Genomic DNA, 20,990 nt, shown 5'->3' with positions numbered 1-20,990 from the left:
CTACCATTGCACCACCTGGGAAGCTCCTCAGCCTTTTGTGAAACATAGGAATGTAAGAAAAGGCGTATATTTTGGAAAGATGACTGGCTGTATGGAGCATTAATGAGAGGAAACAAGAGACTGAAAACATGGAGAAGAGTTGTTTCCAAAACTTAAGGAAGAAATGTGCTAATGAACAAAATCATTGTGTAACAGATGAAAAAAAGCAAATTCCCTTCATTTTCATGTCATGAAGTTTGACGATCACACCACGAAATGTCTGTCTGAAACTCTGGAACTCTAATTCCTATGATCTTGGTGGAACTCTTGGGAAGTACTGTTTTGGTCATTTTAAAATGAATAATAAACGGCATCAAAACTGGAAGAGAAGAAATGAAATTGCCTCTGTTCTTGGGTGACATGGTCTTACATGTAGAAAACACTAGATTACACACATGTACACACACACTCTACTGGAGATAATAATGAAATTCCACAAAGTCGCAGAGTACAAAATTAATGTATGAAAGTCAGTTCCATCTTTATATACTGATAATAAACATTTTGAAAAGGAAATTAATGTTATCATATGTAAAAATAACAGTAAGAATAAAATACTTAAATTTAACCAAGGAGGCAAGACTTTAATACTGAAAACCGCAAAACAATGCTGAAAGACCAATAAGATGTAAATAAATGGAAGGATAGCCTGTTTCATGGATTGGAAGACTTCATACTGTTAAGATGACAATACTACCCAAATTGATCTACAGATCCAATGCAATCCCTATCAAAATCTCATGGTTCTTTTTGCAGAAATAGAAAAATCCAGCCTAAAACTCTTATGGAATCTCAAGGGATTTTAATATTTGAAACAGTCTGAAAAAGAGCCAAGTTGGAAGGCTTACATATCCCAATGTCAAACCTTTCTATAAAGCTACATTAATCAAAAAGGACAGACATATGAACCAATGAATAAACTAAGAGAACTGAGAAATAAACCCTTACATATATGGTCAATTAATTTTCAAAAAAGGTACTAAAACCATTCAATGAAGAAAGGACAGTCTTTTCAACAAATGGTTCTGGGAAAACAAGGAATCTACCCACAAAACAATGAAGTTGGATGCATATGTTCTATCATATACCAACAATAACTTAAAATGGGTCATAGACCTAAACTTAAGAGCTAAAACTGTAAACTCTTAAAAGAAAACACAGGAGGAGGGAGGTGGGAGGGGGATTCAGGATGGGGAACACGTGTACGCCCACGGCGGATTCATGTTGATGTACGGCAAAACCAATACAGTATTGTAAAGTAACTAGCCTCCAATTAAAATAAATAAATTTAAATTAAAAAAATACAGGAGAAAATCTTCACCACAACTATTTGGCAATGATTTCTTGGATATGATACCAAAAGCAAATGCAAATTAGATTTCAAAATTTAAAACTTTAATACCTCAAAGGACATTATCAAGAGAGTAAAAAGGTGGGACTTCCCTGGTGGTCTGCATGAGTTAGGTCCCTGGTCAGGGAACTAAGATCCCACATGCCACAAGGCATGGCCAACAAAAAAGAGTGAAAAGGCAATTCATATAATGGGAAAGGATATTTACAAGTCATGTACCATATAAGGGATTAATATTCAGAATATATAAAGAACTCTTACAACTCAACAACCAATAGAACAAAAACACAATTAAAGAATGGGCAAATAAGTTGGTAAACACTTCTATAAAGAATATATTAAAATGGTCAAGCACATAAAAATGGATGCTTAAACATTAGAGAAACCAAATCTTAGACCCTAGAGAAATCAAATCTAAACCACAATGAGACATCATTCTATACTCACTCGGAATGGCTAGGCGGGGGAATCAAAAGTGTTAGTGAGGAAGCAGAGAAATTAGAACTTCCATGTAGCTGTCAAGCACGTGAAATGGTTTAGCTGCTGCGGAAAACTGAACAGCATCGCCTCAAAAAGTTAAACAGAGAAATTAAACAAAAATGGCATCCATGTGCAGTGGAATACTGTTCATCCATAGAAAGGAATGAAATTCTGGTACAGACGTAATAGGGATGAGTCTAGAAAACAGGGGGCTAAGTGAAATAAACCAGACACAGAGGACAATGATTGTATGAGTTCACTTCTACAGGCACTTTATAAGTACCTAGGCTAGTCATATTCATAGAGACAGGAAGTAAAATGGGGTTGCCAGGAGTTTGGAGAAGGTGGAGCAAGAATGGAGTTATTGTTTAAGGGCTATGGAATATCTGTGTTGGATAATGGAAAAGTTCAGGAAGTGGGTTGAGGAGATGGTTGTACAGCAAAGTGTATGTATCTAGTGCTACTGAACTGAACATTTAAAATGCTTATAATGGTAACTTTTAAGTTGTACTTGACCATAATAAAGCAACCAAACTAACCAGCATGAACAGTACTATTCCAACTGCAGGTTATCAGGGAAAGAAAAGAATAACATCTCAGAAGAGACGCCTCTTTTTAGATCCAGGTGGGAGGTGGTAATTGCAAAAAGAAGCCCAAAGGCTGAAATGGTGGAGGCTGTCCCTTTTTAGTAGAAGCGGTTAAGATGCTCAAAGAGACAGTAAACTTACATTGCAGTTTGATGAGCCATCAAATGTTGGGTAAGAACCGTCTGGCCAGTCGGCAGGGTCCAAGGCAGTGGACTGCCGGTGCTGGGCCTCATACTCCTTGAGCTGCAACAAGAGAAAATGGAAGACTGAAACGGAAATAATGGCCCAGACTGTCTACCAAGCAGCAGAAAGAATACTCTGGGCACCATCTTCACACCCCTGTTGGTGATCAAATGCCAGCCAAAGATGAAAGTCCCCAAACAGAAAGAAGATACAAGCCCTGTCTTGAAGGTTTGCATCTAAATCAAACCAAGAGACACAATGGACTCCTTGTATTCTGTATTCTAAAAAGAACCTTGATTTTCCTTCTCCAACACCCTCCAACATCAAGACTCATCTTTCTCAGTTTAGTAGGAAGTCTGATAACAGAAATTGTCTGTAGTCTGGCCTCTGGGTTACCTCTCCTTGTAGAACACACAAGGTGTAGGCTTGGGATATTTTAGTAAAACAGAGGTGGAAGCCGGAAAGTGATTTTTAAAAACTGCTTTCTTGTCCTGACTGCCTCGAATTCAGTTCAATGTTATCATCTAACAAACGTTATAGGATTTATTTGGGATTCTCTGGATGAGAGAACAATATATTTTGAATATGTTCAGAGACATTTAATGTTTGACAGATGAGGTATTACAGAAAATTAACCAATGTAACCTAGCAGAAGTAGATGAATGTGCTTTCTGAATGGCAACGTGAGAAGTTCCAGGTACTTGCCTAAAAACAGGTAGAAATTTAGCTATCTGCATGATACAATTAAGTTGTCGCTGCATTAAAATTCTGTTATAAAGCAGTTTTTAGATACAAATTTAGGACGTTGATAAAATCACAGTCCATGAATCAAGACACCAAAAAACAGAAACAATATGACCTAACAGCCCAGGAGATGATATCAGGACTGTCCTTTACCACTGAAGCTATGTGGATGTAGCAAAGCCATTCTACTAGAAAAAAGGCAAGCTTCCAAAGCCTTATTTCCACTTTGAAATTTTTCTCTGTGCACACTTGTGACAGGAAATGGACTGGGTAAGGCAGACAATATTAACAAGTAAGGGTTCCCAAATAGCTTAACCTCCCTGTGCTTCAGTTCCTTCACATGGAAAACGTGATGACAATAAACTGTCTCACAGGACTATTATTAGAAAAAGTAAAATAACCCAGCAAGCTTAACACACTGCACCCTTTGCAATAGACTTATTATGATGGTATTATCGAGCTTCCCTGGTGACTCAGAGGGAAAGAATCGTCTGCCAATGCTGGAGATGTGGGTTCAATCCCTGGGTTGGGAAGATCTCCTGGAGAATGGAATGGCTAGCCATTCCAGTATTCTTGCCCGGAGAATTCCGTGGACAGAGGAACTTGGCAGACTACAGTCCATGGGGCCACAAAGAGTCAGACACAACTAAGTGACTAACATACACACTTTATTATCACCCTTGTGGTTTCAGGTAAAAGAAAGCTTGAAGTTCACATCAATTCTAGACCTCTGAACTTCTGCTATTCAGGCACTTAATATTTTAATCTTTGTAGTATATTAGGGGGATTGATATGCTCTAATCTCTATAATACACTTAAGTGACATACTAGCATGCTCTTCCTTTCCAGAAGTGCATTATTCTTCCTGTATGAGCAAAACAGCTACCTTCTGAAAAGGGGGATTATCATCTGCTTTTCAGGGTCCCTGCCGTACTTTACTCAAATTAGCCCCAAGTTCCCTGAGGCACTAAATAAGCAGTTCATCTTTAGGAAAACAAAACGGAGTCCTCCCCAGTTAATCATAAACAGACAACATTTTTCTTTTGCTATCTGTCCATTTCCATCATTTATCTTGAAGCCTAAGAGTACATGTGCTTCTTCTTTCTTTAAAAAAAAAAATTCATTTGTTGGTTTCATGGCTTGTGGGATCTGAGTTCCCCATTCAGGGATTGAACTCAGGCCCTTGGCAGTGAGTACGTAGAGTCATAACTACTGGACCACCGAGGAATTTCCCATGTGCTTCTGATAAACATTCAGATTTGTGCTCTATCTAAATTTACCTTGATTTTTAACTTCCTAACTTAAAAAAAAAACAAGATCTTTAACATTTTACAATGAAAAAAGCCTGGTTATTATTTACCTACTCTTTTATAATCCACTCTGCTCCCAAAGACAATTGATGATGTTCATTTGAGAAACATGTGTGTTTTAAAGCAAAGTTATGGAGCTTTACTTTAATTCTGGGAGTTTTTAAATAATGGCATTTTAAAGTGTGTGTGTGAGCATGTGTGTTGGTGTCTGTCTGTCCATCTGTCTATCTCAGGAGGAACTCTACCTTCACATCCCTTTTTCCCAAGTCTCGTAGTTTTCTCACACTTGAAGTCTATGACATGATGCTTAGAGGGATGCCCATCTTATCCTACTGTAAAGACTTTCATGGTGAGCAATTCTAAAATGTTCCCAATCCTACAAGTGCTTATTATAAAGAACATTTATATTTAATCCAAGTCTCCTCCAGCTGCAGTCTTCATTCATTTCCTTTTATTCTCTCCTCAGTAGAGATGAAAACAAAACTCTCTTCAGTACATCCTAAAGATGGACTGTTTAATAATCCTTCATATACTTGAAGACAGTGAATAAGTTCTTTGCTGCTTCTTTTCTGAGATAAATCCTTTCCAATTTCAGCCCACGAGACCTATTTTTAAAAAAAACCCTCAATCACTTTGTTGCTCTCCTATGGCCTCTCTTCATGAGCCTTTAGCTGCCCACATTCCTATGATTGATGTGCAAGAGCGGCTACAAGGAAATGATTCAATAATATATGTGGGTTCTCAGCTCATAATCTCATGCTCTGGTATACTAGATGCCCAGACTCCCTTTTAGAAAAGAAAAAGAAAAAAACCTGTTCTTCAATTTCCCAGTTACCATAGATATGGACTCAGGCATATACCCTTCTCAGGAGAACTATCCATGGTCAACAGTTTGAAGGAACTGTTCAGTTAAAAAAAATTACAAAAATCGTTAAGTTAAGCTGCTGTCTTTTTAAATCACATACTGTTTACACAGAGTTAATTCATAAACTTCATTCTCTCTAAATGCTTTTGCAACTTACAGTGGTGTTTCACATATTAGTTCCTTGCAGCCTTTTTCATTTTTATCTTTGTATTGATGACTGGCGGAGAAGACAATGGCACCCCACTCCAGTACTCTTGCCTGGAAAATCCCATGGATGGAGGAGCCTGGTGGGCTGCAGTCCATGGGGTCACTAAGAGTTGGACACGACTAAGCGACTTCACTTTCACTTTTCACTTTCATGCATTGGAGAAGGAAATGGCAACTCACTCCAGTGTTCTTGCCTGGAGAATCCCAGGGACAGGGGAGCCTGGTGGGCTGCCGTCTCTGGGGTCACACAGAGTTGGACACGACTGAAGTGACTTAGCAGCAGCATTGATAACTGGGTTTTTGGGAAAGTGAATCATGGACATATTCTTCACAGAGGGTAAATACTCATCAATCAGATCAAATCCATATAAACAAAGCACCATGGGCCAAACTGTATTCATTTGAACATAGGCAAAATTTTCCCCAATATGGTGCTAGTGGTAAAGTCTCCTGCCAATGCAGGAGACTAAGAGACATGGGTTCAACCCCTGGCTGGGGAAGATCCCCTGGAGGAGAGCATGACAAGCCACTCCAGTAATCTTACCTGGAGAATCCCATGGACAGAGGAGCCTGGCAGACTACTGTCCATGGGGTCACAAAGAGTCGGACACGACTGAGTGACTAACACTTTCACTTTCACTTTAAAAGTTGCCCCGATACAGGAACACTGGGTGATACACCCAGCCCAGATGAGAGAAAACCTTCTCTCCTGATGCTGGGCTGTCCTGTCACAACTAACGTCTAGACATTCTACCTAGGGGTCTGTTTTTGCGCCTAACCTTCCACTTACTTACTTAAATTCATTAACATTACAAAAATACATTGCACAACAACAATTACATTGAGCAACAAATCGGGACACAAGTTATTAGATTCCTCCTAACAAATCAGAGAAAAATTACACCTTCTTAGTAAGTCAAGACCAGCCCTAGAAATTCCTCCCAGGGGCCACATCACCATCTTGCACACACAGTCTCAGAATTGAATTCCTCGAACTGTAACTAGGCTGTGCAATATTATCTAAAGAGTGGTAAAATGATCACAGTACATTAATTATACTGCGCATTTAACTGTGTCTGAATAGCAGCATGCAGACTTATGATAAAAATAATCTGAATCTTTGAAATATATATCAAAGTACACTAGTGTTTAAGGAACCCTGAACTGTGTTCCATGTGCCCCAGGGGCTGTGCAGGTCAGTGCCCTGAATACCACAGATATTTACTAGCTAGTTTATATAAACTTTTAAGGGACGTAACTTTAGAGAATTCAAATATAAAAAATGAATTGGAGGAGCTAATTATTAACATTATTTTCCAAGTTCCTCCTTAGCTACACTGAATGTGAAACACATAAAAATTTTTAAATGCAAATATTTTAACCTCTTGCAGAATGGCTTATGAATCAGACAACTCTCTGAAACAGATTATAATAATTCTTTAGTAACAGAAAAGCATTAAATACCTATGGGTCTTTTAGTCTCTGACTGACAGTGGAAGAGACACATGTATGACGTCAGGAAAGACCATTCTTACCACGGTCATTTTAGGAGGTCTAACTTTTTTTTTCATCTTTATTTTTATTTATTTGGCTGCATAGAGTCCCAGTTGTGGCACGTGGGAACCAGTTCCCTGACCAGGGATCGAACCCAGCACCCCTGAATCAGGAGCACAGAGTCTTAGCCACTGGACCACCAGGGAATTCCCAGAGGTCTAACTCTTGATGTTTCTTTTATACAGTGATCAAATAAACTTAGACCCTTGAGCTGATCATAAGCTAAAGGAGGCAGATCCTTGGTTTTTCTTGTTTTGTCTCTGGCTGAAAGGAAGCCCATCCAGATGCTAGTAGCCAAGAATGCATCTTGCCTTGCCAAGAGCCGGCCAACAAGGTCCCCTGCTATTTCATCAACTGTCAAAGGACACCCACCTTTGTGTGTAAAATCTAATAAAGTTTGGAGAAAGTTATCAATTTTTTCTTTAATCTGTTTCTGGATTGCCTTATAGAAAACATTCTTGATGTCTTGATGGGCTCTGTCCTATAGGCAAAGGCAGCCAGCCTGGCAACAGCCAGGCTCCAGGGCTAAAACCTCCATCCACGTCCACACAGCTGTGCCACCTTTTCATGAAGTTGACTCCTGGTTTGACTCCATGCAAACAATGGCTAGCTGATAAAGGTATCAGCTAAGAAAGAGCATCTAATTTTTTTTCCTCCCCAACTTTGAAACTATTCTTTTGTTTCCTTTTCAATTATAGAAACGTGCCTCTTCAAGTTGACCGTGTTAACTTTTGACTGTGTTAACTAAGTTGATGCTTTAAACATTTTCTTCTGCGCCAAGAAAACTGAGTTTGATGCATCCTATGCAACTCTCTTTGGCATTGCCTCTCTGGGATTGGAATGAAAACTGACCTTTCCCAGTCCTGTGGCCACTGCTGAGTTTTCCAAATTTGCTGGCATACTGAGTGCAGCACTTTCACAGCATCATCTTTCAGGATTTGAAACAGCTCAACTGGAATTCCATCACCTCTACTAGCCTTGTTCGTAGTGATACTTTCTAAGGCCCATTTGACTTCACATCCAAGGATGTCTGGCTCTAGATGAGTGATCACACCATCGTGATTATCTTGGTCATGAAGATCTTTTTTGTATAGTTCTTCTGTGTATTCTTGCCACCTCTTCTTAATATCTTCTACTTCTGTTAGGTCCATACCATTTCTGTCCTTTATCATGCCCATCTTTGCATGAAATGTTCCCTTGGTGCCTCTAATTTTCTTGAAGAGATCCCTAGTCTTTCCCATTCTGTTGTTTTCCTCTATTTCTTTGCACTGATTGCTGAGGAAGCCTTTCTTATCTCTTCTTGCTATTCTTTGGAACTCTGCATTCAGATGCTTGTATCTTTCCTTTTCTCCTTTGCTTTTTGCTTCTCTTCTTTACACAGCTATTTGTAAGGCCTCCTCAGACAGCCATTTTTCTTTTTTGCATTTCTTTTCCGTGGGGATGGTCTTGATCCCTGTCTCCTGTACAATGTCACGAACCTCCGTCCATAGTTCGTCAGGCACTCTATCTATCAGATCTAGTCCCTTAAATCTATTTCTCACTTCCACTGTATAATCATAAGGGATTTGATTTAGGTCATACCTGAATGGTCTAGTGGTTTTCTCTACTTTCTTCAAATTAAGTCTGAATTTGGCAATAAGGAGCTCATGATCTGAGCCACAGTCAGCTCCTGGTCTTGCTTTTGTTGACTGTATAGAGCTTCTCCATTTGGCTACAAAGAATATAATCAATCTGATTTCGGTGTTGACCATCTGGTGATGTCAGCAATGTGTGAACCGTGAACTTCCAGATGTTCAAGCTGGTTTTAGAAAAGGCAGAAGAACCAAAGATCAAATTGCCAACATCCACTGGATCATCAAGAAAGCAAGAGAGTTCCAGAAAAACATCTATTTCTGCTTTATTGACTATGTCAAAGCCTTTGACTGTGTGGATCACAATAAACTGTGGAAAATTCTGAAAGAGATGGGAATACCAGACCACCTGACCTGCCTCTTGCGAATCCTATATGCAGGTCAGGAAGCAACAGTTAGAACTGGAACAGACTGTTTCCAAATAGGAAAATAAGTAGGACAAGGCTGTATATTGTCACCCTGCTTATTTAACTTATATGCAGAGTACATCATGAGAAACACTGGACTGGAAGAAACACAAGCTGGAATCAAGATTGCCAGGAGAAATATCAATCACCTCAGATATACAGATGACACCACCCTTATGGCAGTAAGTGAAGAGGAACTAAAAAGCCTCTTGATGAAAGTGAAAGAGGAGAGTGAAAAAGTTGGCTTAAAACTCAACATTCAGAAAACGAAGATCATGGCATCTGGTCCCATCACTTCATGGGAAATAGATGGGGAAACAGTGGAAACAGTGTCAGACTTTATTTTTTTGGGCTCCAAAATCACTGGCAGATGGTGACTGCAGCCATGAAATTAAAAGACACTTACTCCTTGGAAGAAAAGTTATGACCAACCTAGATAGCAAAGGTCCGTCTAGTCAAGGCTATGGTTTTTCCTGTGGTCATGTATGGATGTGAGAGTTGGACTGTGAAGAAGGCTGAGCGCTGAAGAATTGAGGCTTTTGAGCTGTGGTGTTGGAAAAGACTCTTGAGAGTCCCTTGGACTGCAAGGAGATCTAACCAGTCCATTCTGAGGTAGATCAGCCCTGGGATTTCTTTGGAAGGAATGATGCTAAAGCTGAAACTCCAGTACTTTGGCCACCTCATGTGAAGAGTTGACTCATTGGAAAAGACTCTGATGCTGGGAGGGATTGGGGGCAGGAGGAGAAAGGGATGACAGAGGATGAGATGGCTGGATGGCATCACCGACTTGATGGATGTGAGTCTGAGTGAACTCCGGGAGATGGTGATGGACAGGGAGGCCTGGCGTGCTGCAACTCATGGGGTTGCGAAGAGTCGGACATGACTGAGCAACTGAACTGAACTGAACTGATGCAACTCTCTTGCCAAACACAGACGCTGTCAGGATGAATGCAGACAGCTTCTGCATTCAGAGGTTCCGTTTTATGATTACAGTAGCCATGTAACAGCATCACTCCCCAGACAGTAAGTACACATCTTGCCCATCATGGTACAATTAATATAGGTGTGTGTTTCTCACATGCATTTTCCAGGAATTCAACTGGACTTTTTCCAAGTGCTATGACACGCTCAAGGAATGGTACTGGAGAGAAGATGTATGGTGGACGTAATGCCCCAGCTACGTTGGGTGGCTAAAGGTGGGGTGGGGCAGTGGGAGACCAGACTGAAGGTGAAGGGCAGGCGAAGGTGATCAGCAGCATGGACAGGATGTCACTTGTCCCCTTCTTCATCATTGCCCCAGCACACCTTCAGCCCACCAGGGATGCTGGCGGTTGAGATCACCCCTGCTCCTCTTCAACAGAGTGAAAGAAGCCGGCAGGCGGGCATCAATAGAGTGAAAGAAGCCGGCAGGCGGGCATCAATAGAGTGAAAGAAGCCGGCAGGCGGGCATCTGGTAGTAACCTTAGACCTCAGGTCTCCTACGACAGGTCCCACCTCCCACTGCCCTCAAGCGTTTTTTTCCCCCCAGCATTGTCTCAGCAACATAGTAAAGGTTTTTTTAAATTACTGATGTGTACAGTTGGGTATTCTATAAATTTAGTTGGGTTTTCCTGATGGCTCAGCAGTAAAAATTCTGCCTGCCAATGCACACAACCCAGGTTCGAATCCTGGGTCAGGAAGATTTTCTGGAGAGGGAAATGGCAACTCACTCCAGTATTCTTGCCTGGAGAATCCCATGAACAGAGGAGCCTGGCAAACTACAGTCCATGGGGTCGCAAGAGTTGGACATGACTTAAGTGACTAAACCACCTCTCAGTATGTTTGTCACTATTTCAAGGTTTCATACCTTCAAGATTCTGTTTAGTGGTAAAGTCATACCTCATTCAATGATTCCTTAGTGACTTGAAATTCTAAATCTGCCTACTTTATGACTTGTCTACCGTATGAACCAAGTATTCAAAGTAAAAGTGAAGAATTAATCAGTCAGTTAGTTGGGCAACAAAGTGGGAAATCTCTTAGGAATTGCTATCTTGATATTATCAGTGCTATTCCAGTGTCCTAAAGGCTTCTTTTAATGCCTAATTTAACTCAGAGCAAAAACAAACAAACAAACACAATAAACTATAATTTATATCTACTTAGAAATGAAAGCAAGCAAAAGTTTAAGGTTTACAGATAAAGCTTGCCTTTTTATTCAAAGCTTAATTTATTGAAGGCTTCTTTTAGAACTAGTGTTTATAATGGTTGATTTAACTTTTCCTTGGTGTTTATTGAGTAATCTATCATTATCAGTCTGTCCATTTACCCTTTGATGCCCCTGTCCTAGTCTCTTTGAGCTGCTATAACCAATCACCATAGACAGGGTGGCTTATAAACAACAGAAATTTCTCATAGTTCTGGAGGCTGGGAAGCCCAAGATCAAGAAGGTGGCAGATTTAGTGTCTGATGATGCCTAACTTCCTGGTTCACAGACAGCATGTGTCCTCACACAGGGGAAGGGGGTAAAGGAGCTCCCTGTGGCCTCTTTTATAAACTCACTAATCCTTTTCATAAGGGCTCCACTCTGAAGAGCTAATTACCTTCCAAAAGTCTCATCTCCAAATTAGGACTTAATATATAAATCTGGGGGGATGGGGGGAGGACAAAAACATTTAGTCTATAGCCATCCCTCAACATTTTTCAATGTAAGGCAGTCAGGTGCTCACAAATGTAAACCAAACATGCGCACTCTTACCCGAGCAAGCGCTTCTTCGATGGTGATCATCTTTTCCTTGACCATCATCATCAACTGAATCCGTTCCTCATCACTCATTGTTATCTCGCTTGCAACGTAACCCACATCTTCTCCTAGAGATCGAAGAAGAAAAACAATAAGAATGAGAAAGATAATAGAAAGATGCCAGCCTTGACTGTGTGTCATCTAGGACTAAAGGATGTGATTCAGGACCCTGTTCTTCATGGAGCCACAGGAGCAGGAATGGGCTGCATTTGGGGAAGCCAGTGAACCCATCTCATTGGAAAACAAGCTCCTAGAACATATGGATGTTACCATGGAAACAAATCCTTCAGAAGGATCAGAGTTTTTGTGACAGAGAGTATAGTGGAGGAGTTTTAGAAGATGACTAACAGGGAGTCTGGAGTGACCGCTCAGGCAGAGACCCAATTTAAAGATCCAGTTAGAGGGGACAAGCACTCCAGGGCTCCTTCAGCCTCTCTGTGTCCTTCCATTTCAAACATTAACAAGAAGAAAATGTTTGTATGGAAGATGGGAAGAGAATCCTCTTCTAAGACAGAGAACTTGAAGGTCACATGTCTGCCGCAGAAGAAAGCTCACAGCCTGGTAAAAGCCTGTGAGGTGTGTTGGTCACTCAGTCGTGTCCAGCTCCTTGCATCCCTGTGGACCGTAGCCCACCAAACTCCTCTTTCCATGGAATTCTCCAAGCAAGAATACAGGAGTGGGTAAAAGCCTGTTTTTATAAAACAGTTTGACTGGTGTTCTTCAGGGGACATGCACAAGTAAATATAATCACAGGCGTGAAATAGTTTCAGTTCATTAGAAGGAAGGTACTCTCTATGTGGATATCTGCAAGTGCCACTGCCATAAATACGTTTCCACCCTGTGAGGGGAACTCAACTTCCAGTTTGGAACTGAAGGCAGCCAGAACTGCAGAGGGAAAGAGAATTCCTCGATTAGCATCCTTTGGCAGAGTCTTCCTGAAAAGCGAACATAGCCATCTGCTCTCAATACGAGAGTCACGTTGGCGTAGGTGCCTCTGATCAGCGCGTGGGGAGGTTATGTCAGGTGCAGATGCGCTGTCACATGTAGCTGGAGTTCTTACCCCTCACCTTTCTCCTCCACCACATCTTTCCCACACACACATCACCACCATCAGTGTCGTCAGGATGCTGGGCTACGGACTAAATGAATCTGGCTGCAGACTTGTGGGAATGCATCGTAGTCAGGACCTACCTTGGAATTTATGTTCCCCTGTGTTTCCTTATCTCATTTCCATTTTGTAATCAATCAGTCCAGAAACACCGCTCAAGTTCCCTTCGCCACTCGGTCCCTTGTGCGAGAAGAGTGATGGTGTGTGCCAGGTGAGGGGAGAGAGAGCCTTGGCGGTGATTCATTTTACTATCTGCAACGCCTCCAGTGGTGGAGGGAGTTGCTTGGGTTTAAAAAGAAATCCACGTGAGCCGATGAACTGTTGGCTTCCTCCCTCCATCTCTCTCTTCTTTCTAAATAAGACTTTGTTAGAATCCGGGGTTTACTTTGAATCTCAAGTGATGCTGGGTGTGTCCCAAAAAGGAGAAACTGGGAATGTTTAAGAATAACTCCCTTAGAGCAAGATGACTTAAATAAGCCCACTGACGACTGCCAAGGAACCCAGGTGTGCCCCCTGGCATACAGGCTGCCCGTGTTTCTTGTTTCCGTGTGTATGAATAACTGTGCATCCTGCACAGAGTAGGACCCTGAGATTTCGTGAAAGAAAAGAAGTCGGGCCAGCGGTGAGCAACTAAAAATGCTCATTTAATGATAACCTTATCCAGCCAGACTGGAATCTGGAAGTAGCTTTGTTTCCCCTCCCTGTCTGAATGCTGGAGAAACATAAATTATATAACTGGGCCTCAAAGGGATGACATATTTACTTACTATATAAACAACAACAAAAGACACGGCCAAGAGGAGGGCAGGACTCCCTTCACAAAGCAGCCCGGGCAAATTCCCATGATGTCAGCCCATTAGACAGAGTTTCCAGGGGCAACAGCCCCATAACTGTCCCTGCCACAGAAAAGCATCAGAGTTCAGAAGACTGCAAAGGCCCCAAGTGGCAGGGCAGGGGGGAGGGTCCGAAACTAACAAATGCTAAGACTTTCTAGACCCTTTTAGGGCCGATCTTGGCCAGGAAAGATCTCCCTGAGGTTGATGTGATTGAGAAAAGGAAAGATTTGGTCTCTGCTGTCAGATCTATGAAAAGAAAGGGCTGTGAACTCTTTCCGTTTTGTTTTCTTTGATTTAAAAAAAAAAAAGAAAAGAAAAAAAGAGAACCCACTGGGATGAAATCTTAAAGTAATGATAGGAATGTCAGAAAAGCTGAACAGTTTATGGGCACACGCAATGACTTATTCTAACTTACAGCATCCGTTTAGATTAGCAGCCCAAACGTCTTAACATTTTAGAGCTGAAAGGACCTACTGTCCGCCAGCTGTGTTACAGTACCTTTTGAAGTCTGTCTCATTATTCCTTTCTGATTCTTTCGGAAGTTCTGCCAGAAATACTTATTTTTCTTCTTCCAATCTCCCTTTCCTTTAAAAAAAGGAAAAAAAAAGGCACAAGCAATAAATTCATTAATAACCAAAGTAACCTCTTCCTTACAATTCAAAGCTTGTCAGAATACTTTGATTTCACAAAAAAGACAGTTTTTCTCTTTCAGTTTTGTGAAAAGACTTAGAAATGCCTATAAAGTTGTTTAAAAGAAATGCAAATTTCCTAAGAGCAAGAAATGGTACAATGGAGTTAAGATGAGAAATAAAGAAACATCAAAAAAAAAAAAAAAAGCAGCCAAAACATGCATACTTATACTCACTTTGATGTCTGTTTAACTACTGTGTCTAATTCTGCCTTGTCTTGTGGTATAGTTTTCCCCCTTTGGTCTCAGCCACAATGATTTCAACTGAACCACAAATAGGATGCTTTAAAAAGTTAACTTTGTTTTGTTGTTATTTCTGTTGTTGATCTACCCTTGATTTTGTTTGTTGTTGTTATCCCAGCTTTGTGAAGAGAACAGAATGGTTGGTATGTGCTGGGCACCCTGCTGAGTCGGGCTGGTTTCACAGGTCTGTGGGGCTGACCCACCCTTTTCCTCTATGGTGTGGAATTGGTGTGGGTCTAGCTATGACATAGGTGGGGTGTGAGTCCCACCTCTCTGATACCCAGGTTACTGGTGACCTACCGACAGCTCACCCAGGGCACCATGATGAGAAAAGCAAACTGCCACCCTGCTGTGACATCTCTCAACTCGACACGCACACCCCCCACACACACACACACACCCCTCCATCTTTCCCAGATGGTTCTGCGTGACTTTGATGTGAAACACAAATTCACTGCCGTGGCTAAACACTTTTCCTGTCTGGTCAGCCTGTGATACTCAGGAACACCTAATACCTTTTAAAAAGCAAGAGGAGATGGGTCAAGTAAGGAAAAGGAAAGAACAGGGTGGCCCTTTATTCTTTAAAAATCATATGAAGCAGCGGCAGCCCTATCTCTTCTCAGGGACGGGCACACCCGAAGCTGCGGCTTCGTCACCCGTTTGGGGTCCGGTTGCTCCACGGCCACTGGAAACAGGGCCCCGTGGAGTGATGCACTGTTGGCTCTCACGGTCTAGACTGGTGGTGCCAGGCAGTGTAGCATGAAGCAGACCCGTGGAAACCCCACGCCTGGGGCTCCCGTGCTAAGGGCATCATTTGTCAAAGCAGGATGCCCTTACTACATTCTGACAACCCCCAGGACCACAGGAGGGAAACCAGAGCCCGCTGGCCTGAGGCTGCCTCTGTTCTCAGCATCTGGAAGGTGCCTGCTGCCTTTGGGCTAAACACAACAGCAAGTATCAGCCATGAAAGGTGGCAGCAGAAACGGGATTAGTAATACCTCTCTCTAGAGCAATCTCGGAATAGGATTTTTTTCTTGTAAGCTATGCTTCCCTGATGGCTCAGCTGGTAAATAATTTGCCTGCAGTGCAGGAGACTTGGTTTCCGAGAGAAGGGAACAGCTACCTACTCCAGTATTCTGGTCTGGAGAATTCCATGGACTGTATAGTCCATGGGGTCATAAAGAGCTGGACACAGCTGAGTCCACTTGGTGGATGAGAAAACCGAGGCTTAGAGAGACAAGCGACTTGCCCAAGGTCATAACTAGGCAGCCGGTAGAGTCGTGATTCAAATCCAAATCAAGGCCTGACTTCAGCACTTATGCTCCTAATTATGACTAGTTTGCCAGACTTTCTTGGAGCAAAACAGAATAAAATGTGACAAAATTCAGAAAAGTCGATTTTATAACCAAGGAAATAAACTATAGAACACCTAAATTGTGCATAATCTTTCATTTAAAAGTTCCAAATTGAAGGATTTACCCTAAAGACTGGAGAAGGAAATGGCAACCCACTCCAGTGTTCTTGCCTGGGAAATCCCATGGACAGAGGAGCCTGGTGGGCTACAGACCATGGGGTCGCAAAGAGTGGGACTCGACTGAACAACTGAGCATGCACCCTAAAGATATGATCATGGGTAGGCTCAAGGATTTTCAGGGGCAGCAGCACTTCCCTGTGATCGAGAAAAAATTGCAAACAACTTACATGCCCAGCAAAGAAGAGACTGGCTGTCTGAATTATGGCACATTCAACATGATAGATTACTATGCAGACTTTAGAATTTTACTGTAAAAAGTACTCAATCATGTAGGGACATGCTCAGGATACATTCAGTTGTAGAATATGATCCAAATTATGCTTTTTAAAACCCACATAGACACAGAAAATAAGGGGAAAGCTGTCAAAATCTTAACAATGTTTATTTCTGGATGGAAGGGTTCTTTGCAGGTTTTGTGTGTTCACATATTTATATGGTCTATAAAGCATCAAAAGGAAATAATTCATTAGCAATGGTTAAACCAAGAAAAGTGGTACTGACCTACAGAGCTGTCTTCTGAGTTTGACTTATGGAGAGGATTCCTACAAAAGAAAAACAAGTGTGATTATCAAGGAACCTTACCTTCATGTGAGACCTGAAGACCCTCCTAACTAGTGAGACCCAGCATCAATCAGCTTAGCGGAGCCAGGGAAATTTCTACAGAACATTAACCAACAGCTTTTCCCAGCCATCTGCTGCCTTTCTAGAAACATGCTAATGCGCCACTTGTCAACACTAATTAAAGATTCACTCCAGGGTACGACCTATATTAAATGAAGGGAATGGACTTGACTGGGTGATCATTCTACATGCTAAGTTATTTCCATTAAGAGGTCCTTCAGGGACTTCCTTGGTGGTCCAGTGGTTACGAATCCAATTGCAAGGGAGGGGACGCGGGTTCAATCCCTGGTCAGGGAACTAAGACCCCACATGCGACGGAGCAACTAGGCCCACACCTGAGCACCACAACTACCGAGTCACAACAAAGATCCCCACCTGCCACAACTGAGACCTCACGAGTCAAATAAATAAATACATAAATACTTAAAAAAAAAAAAAAAGTCTTTCATATAAATGGGAAAGAGAAGAACAATGAGAACACAGACCCAGCAGATGGGTAGTAATGAGAAGATAGTCTCAGTATATGAGTAAGGTGGTCATCTGGAGGAGAAGTCAGGAGGCTGCAGGGGTTCAAGGACGACAAGCCGCAGGCGACTGGAACCCCCAGGTAGCGGGGGGCCAGGATGGAGCTCCTCTGTCCCTTGCTGCCATCTGGCAAGCTTGCTACCTGTCTCACTAGACCTTCCAAAGTGCAAAGTGAAGGCAAATAACTCAGTGTTTTTAAAAATGGGTTCAAGTTCATTAATACATGTCTGGGCATCCGATTTGGCCCATATCCTCCCCTCCCCAGGCTGCCAGTGTGTGAACCTGAAATGTGAACTCGGCCCCAGACCAGGTGATTAAACCTTTCTCGAGAAAATACACAGACAGGTGCCAACTTAAAGAAAGAAGGCAGGAGAACTAACGAAAGTTCACACTGTTTTTTTTTAAAGGGGAAGAGCCGAGGTGGAGCAGCATCTTCCACCAGGTGGGTCCAGAGTGAGAGGTAAGCAGTGTCCCTGAGTTTGCTAAGCAGGAAAGCCAGGAAGAAGGAACTTGCGTCAGAACACAAGCAGGGGACCTCAGAGGATGTACGCCAGAATCTCCACTGCACCTATATCCACCCAGGGTGGAGTGCGGAGGCGGCATCCGGTGAAATACTCTTTAGTGTGAGAAGGGCGGAGTTCCACGGAAACAGTCAGGAAGAGAAGAATTGTGTTGGCCCCAAAGTTCACCCGAGTTATTCCGTAATATCTTACAGAAGAACCTGGGTGAACTTTTTGCCCAATGCAGTATCCAGAAAAGAACCTATAGAATTTAAGTTGACCAGACAGGGGCTGGGGTCTTCCTCTCATGCAGAGCCACTTGTGATAAGGCAACTCTCTTTGGAATAACTGCATCGATGCTGGCTGACTGCTGGCCGACATTTGAGAATGGAAGCGCCTTCAGAGCCCAAGTCTGCGAGAAAAGTGTTTCTGACTAGCACAAAAGCCGGACTGACTCCTACTGTCCATGAGGGGACAGAGTTAAGAACAAAGAGCAAAAAACAGGGGAAAGGACTCGACTACGGAAGAGCTAGACTTGTAGCCGAGTTTCTCGCCCATACTACCAGGACACCAACACAAAAAGAGGTAAGGAAAATCTACCTTTCGACACATTTTGCCAGCTTTCGCTTCCAAAATACACTCTCTTCCTTTTGATCCACACAATAAGTGGAAATACCTAAACAAATATTTACGTGAAAGGCTTCCATGAAACAACCATCTCAAAGCTTCATTCATTCGGTAAAATGACTCAGTGCTGATGCTACTACTGTGAGTAAGGTACACGGACAATCGTGATGAAGCGGGGCTCACAATGGAGGGAGGGTGACGAATGTGAATAAATGCACGCAAAGAAGGAGAAGCAACAGCTGAAGGACGAGGGGGAAGGAGGGGAGAGGGCACGTGGCGGTGGAAGTGAGAGGGACAGGAAGGAGGAGGAAGTGGAGGAGAAGCAGCAGCCACACAGGCAAGCAAAGTGCGCAGGGTCACAAAAGGAGAAGCAAGGCAAATGCCAGCAGACAGCAGAGCGAAGCACTGGCTAGGTGAGTGGGGATCAAGGCAGGAAAATGATATTGATGCTGAAGGTTTGAATTCTTAAACTTTGGTGTGTTTTTTTTTTTAATTTTATTCTGTTGCATTTTAGCTCAGTCTACCTTACAGCAACCGGCCATGGCCAACCAGCACCATCAGCAGGCTTTCTGTAGATGACCTCTGAGTGGCACATTGAGTTTCAGACTCGCTCTTAGGACTAGGAAAGTCTTGACCTAATGGCTTAGTACCAAATATTTCAACTATCCCTAGCTCCTGATAAACTAGTTAACTATGTAATAAACTAAAAATATGTATATGTCTTTCACTTTTTCTGAAAGAAATGTTTTCATGGGAAAATGGTCTAAAGAAATAGTAGTTTTTTCCAATCCTTTGCTGATTTAGAATAATACGCTTTATTGAGTTGTAAGGAATTTTACCCACTGGTTAATTCAACCCCAGTTTTGCAAGAAACCCTGGTCTCCAGAGGCACAAGGCTCCCTGACTGGTTAGAGGTCAGCAAGGAGCTGTACTGAGGCACTGTTAGCTTGATTGTCTTTCCAAAATATACTCAAGTCTCCCTACCTGGATATAGTGCATATAAAGTTGTCTCAAAAATTCAAACGTTGATTTCTAATTTTTCAACCCATTTTTCCCAAATTCACATTACAGAAAAGTTATGTTCTCACTATTACATAGTTACCACAGAATAAGTCAATATTTCCCTCTCTAAAATGCTGACTTATAACTTCATTATTTTTACATACTTTCTTCAAATTACCATGCATTTCAAATATTTATCCTTGGATTTGCAATTTTGATCTATTTGTTACATAAGTGCTTCTCCTAAGCATCACTTGCATTTCCCTCAGAATGCCAGCAGATGGCACTGTAGTTTCTATATTCAACTTGCTTATTGTGGCCAGCGGGGATTTTGTTTTCAGAATTTCACCAGTTCACAATCTAGATACTGGCCAAAGATAGCAAGCCAGTGCTTTCATAAGCATGAGGCTTCCCAACTCATCAATTTGCAAAGGGGCAAAATACCATCATGTGAAGTTTAATTTGGATGCAGAGAATCGTCCCTGCAAACAGAAGCTGGCAGAGCAGCAGAGATGTAAAAACAAGGCCATCTCCTTTCTCCTCGAAACTGATTGGAAAATTCATCCAGCAGAAACAAAATTCACTGAAGCCACCAAATTCCAGATTCGGATGGCAGCAGGTGGAAAGGGTCGTTTACTGATCTCCTGGTAGAAGAAATTAACACTCAGAAGTCAGTTCCAAAGAGACCTCCTTGTAAGACATCCTTCCAGCCAGACACTGCAGATCTGAACATGGCAGCCTGTTTCCACCCATCATGCTCACTGTCAACAGGGTAAAAGAGATGGGGACTTCCACAAAGATTCTGATGACTGGGAAGCAATTCGACTGTACTTTGAGAATTAAAGCATTTAATAATCATTGAATTTTGCTTTTAAAGTCTCCGAACTCAGGATCTTTTTTTTTTTTTCATCAATAACTGCTACTATTAGACCCCCAAACTGCTTACGCATAAATATTTATCCTCAAGACCCCTAATGACTCTAGTTCTCCCTGAAGCCCAAATTCACTGAAGAAAATTCATCAGGAATGCGTGAATTAGATTTTTTAAAAATCAACTTAAGGAACATCTCTAGAATTGAGCCAATTCTTTTCATTCTACTCTCCAATCATTAGCAAATTCTTTGTTAAGTTGCTTTCTTCCTTTTTTTCACTCATTCATTTATTCACTG

General features: G+C 41.9%; 1 protein-coding gene and 1 pseudogene across 1 annotated transcript in view; both read right to left on the bottom strand.

Annotated features, from left to right (window-relative positions):
• SASH1 (SAM and SH3 domain containing 1) overlaps positions 1–20,990 on the bottom strand; it is a 193,914-nt gene that overhangs the window by 60,056 nt on the left and 112,868 nt on the right. Inside the window, exons 5-8 of the mRNA XM_068985545.1 lie at positions 17,048–17,088; positions 14,580–14,666; positions 12,093–12,205; positions 2,599–2,700 (exon numbers count right to left, since the gene is read on the bottom strand). Coding sequence (XP_068841646.1) covers positions 2,599–2,700; positions 12,093–12,205; positions 14,580–14,666; positions 17,048–17,088 — 343 coding nt within the window. The remainder of the gene's footprint in view (positions 1–2,598; positions 2,701–12,092; positions 12,206–14,579; positions 14,667–17,047; positions 17,089–20,990) is intronic.
• Positions 7,445–11,234, bottom strand: LOC138089925 (lanosterol 14-alpha demethylase pseudogene; annotated as a pseudogene).

Source organism: Capricornis sumatraensis, chromosome 13 (genome assembly GCF_032405125.1).
Source record: "Capricornis sumatraensis isolate serow.1 chromosome 13, serow.2, whole genome shotgun sequence".
Classification (NCBI taxonomy): Eukaryota; Metazoa; Chordata; class Mammalia; order Artiodactyla; family Bovidae; genus Capricornis; species Capricornis sumatraensis.
Note: the sequence above shows the minus strand (reverse complement) of the source record. Positions and strands in the feature narration are given on the sequence as shown.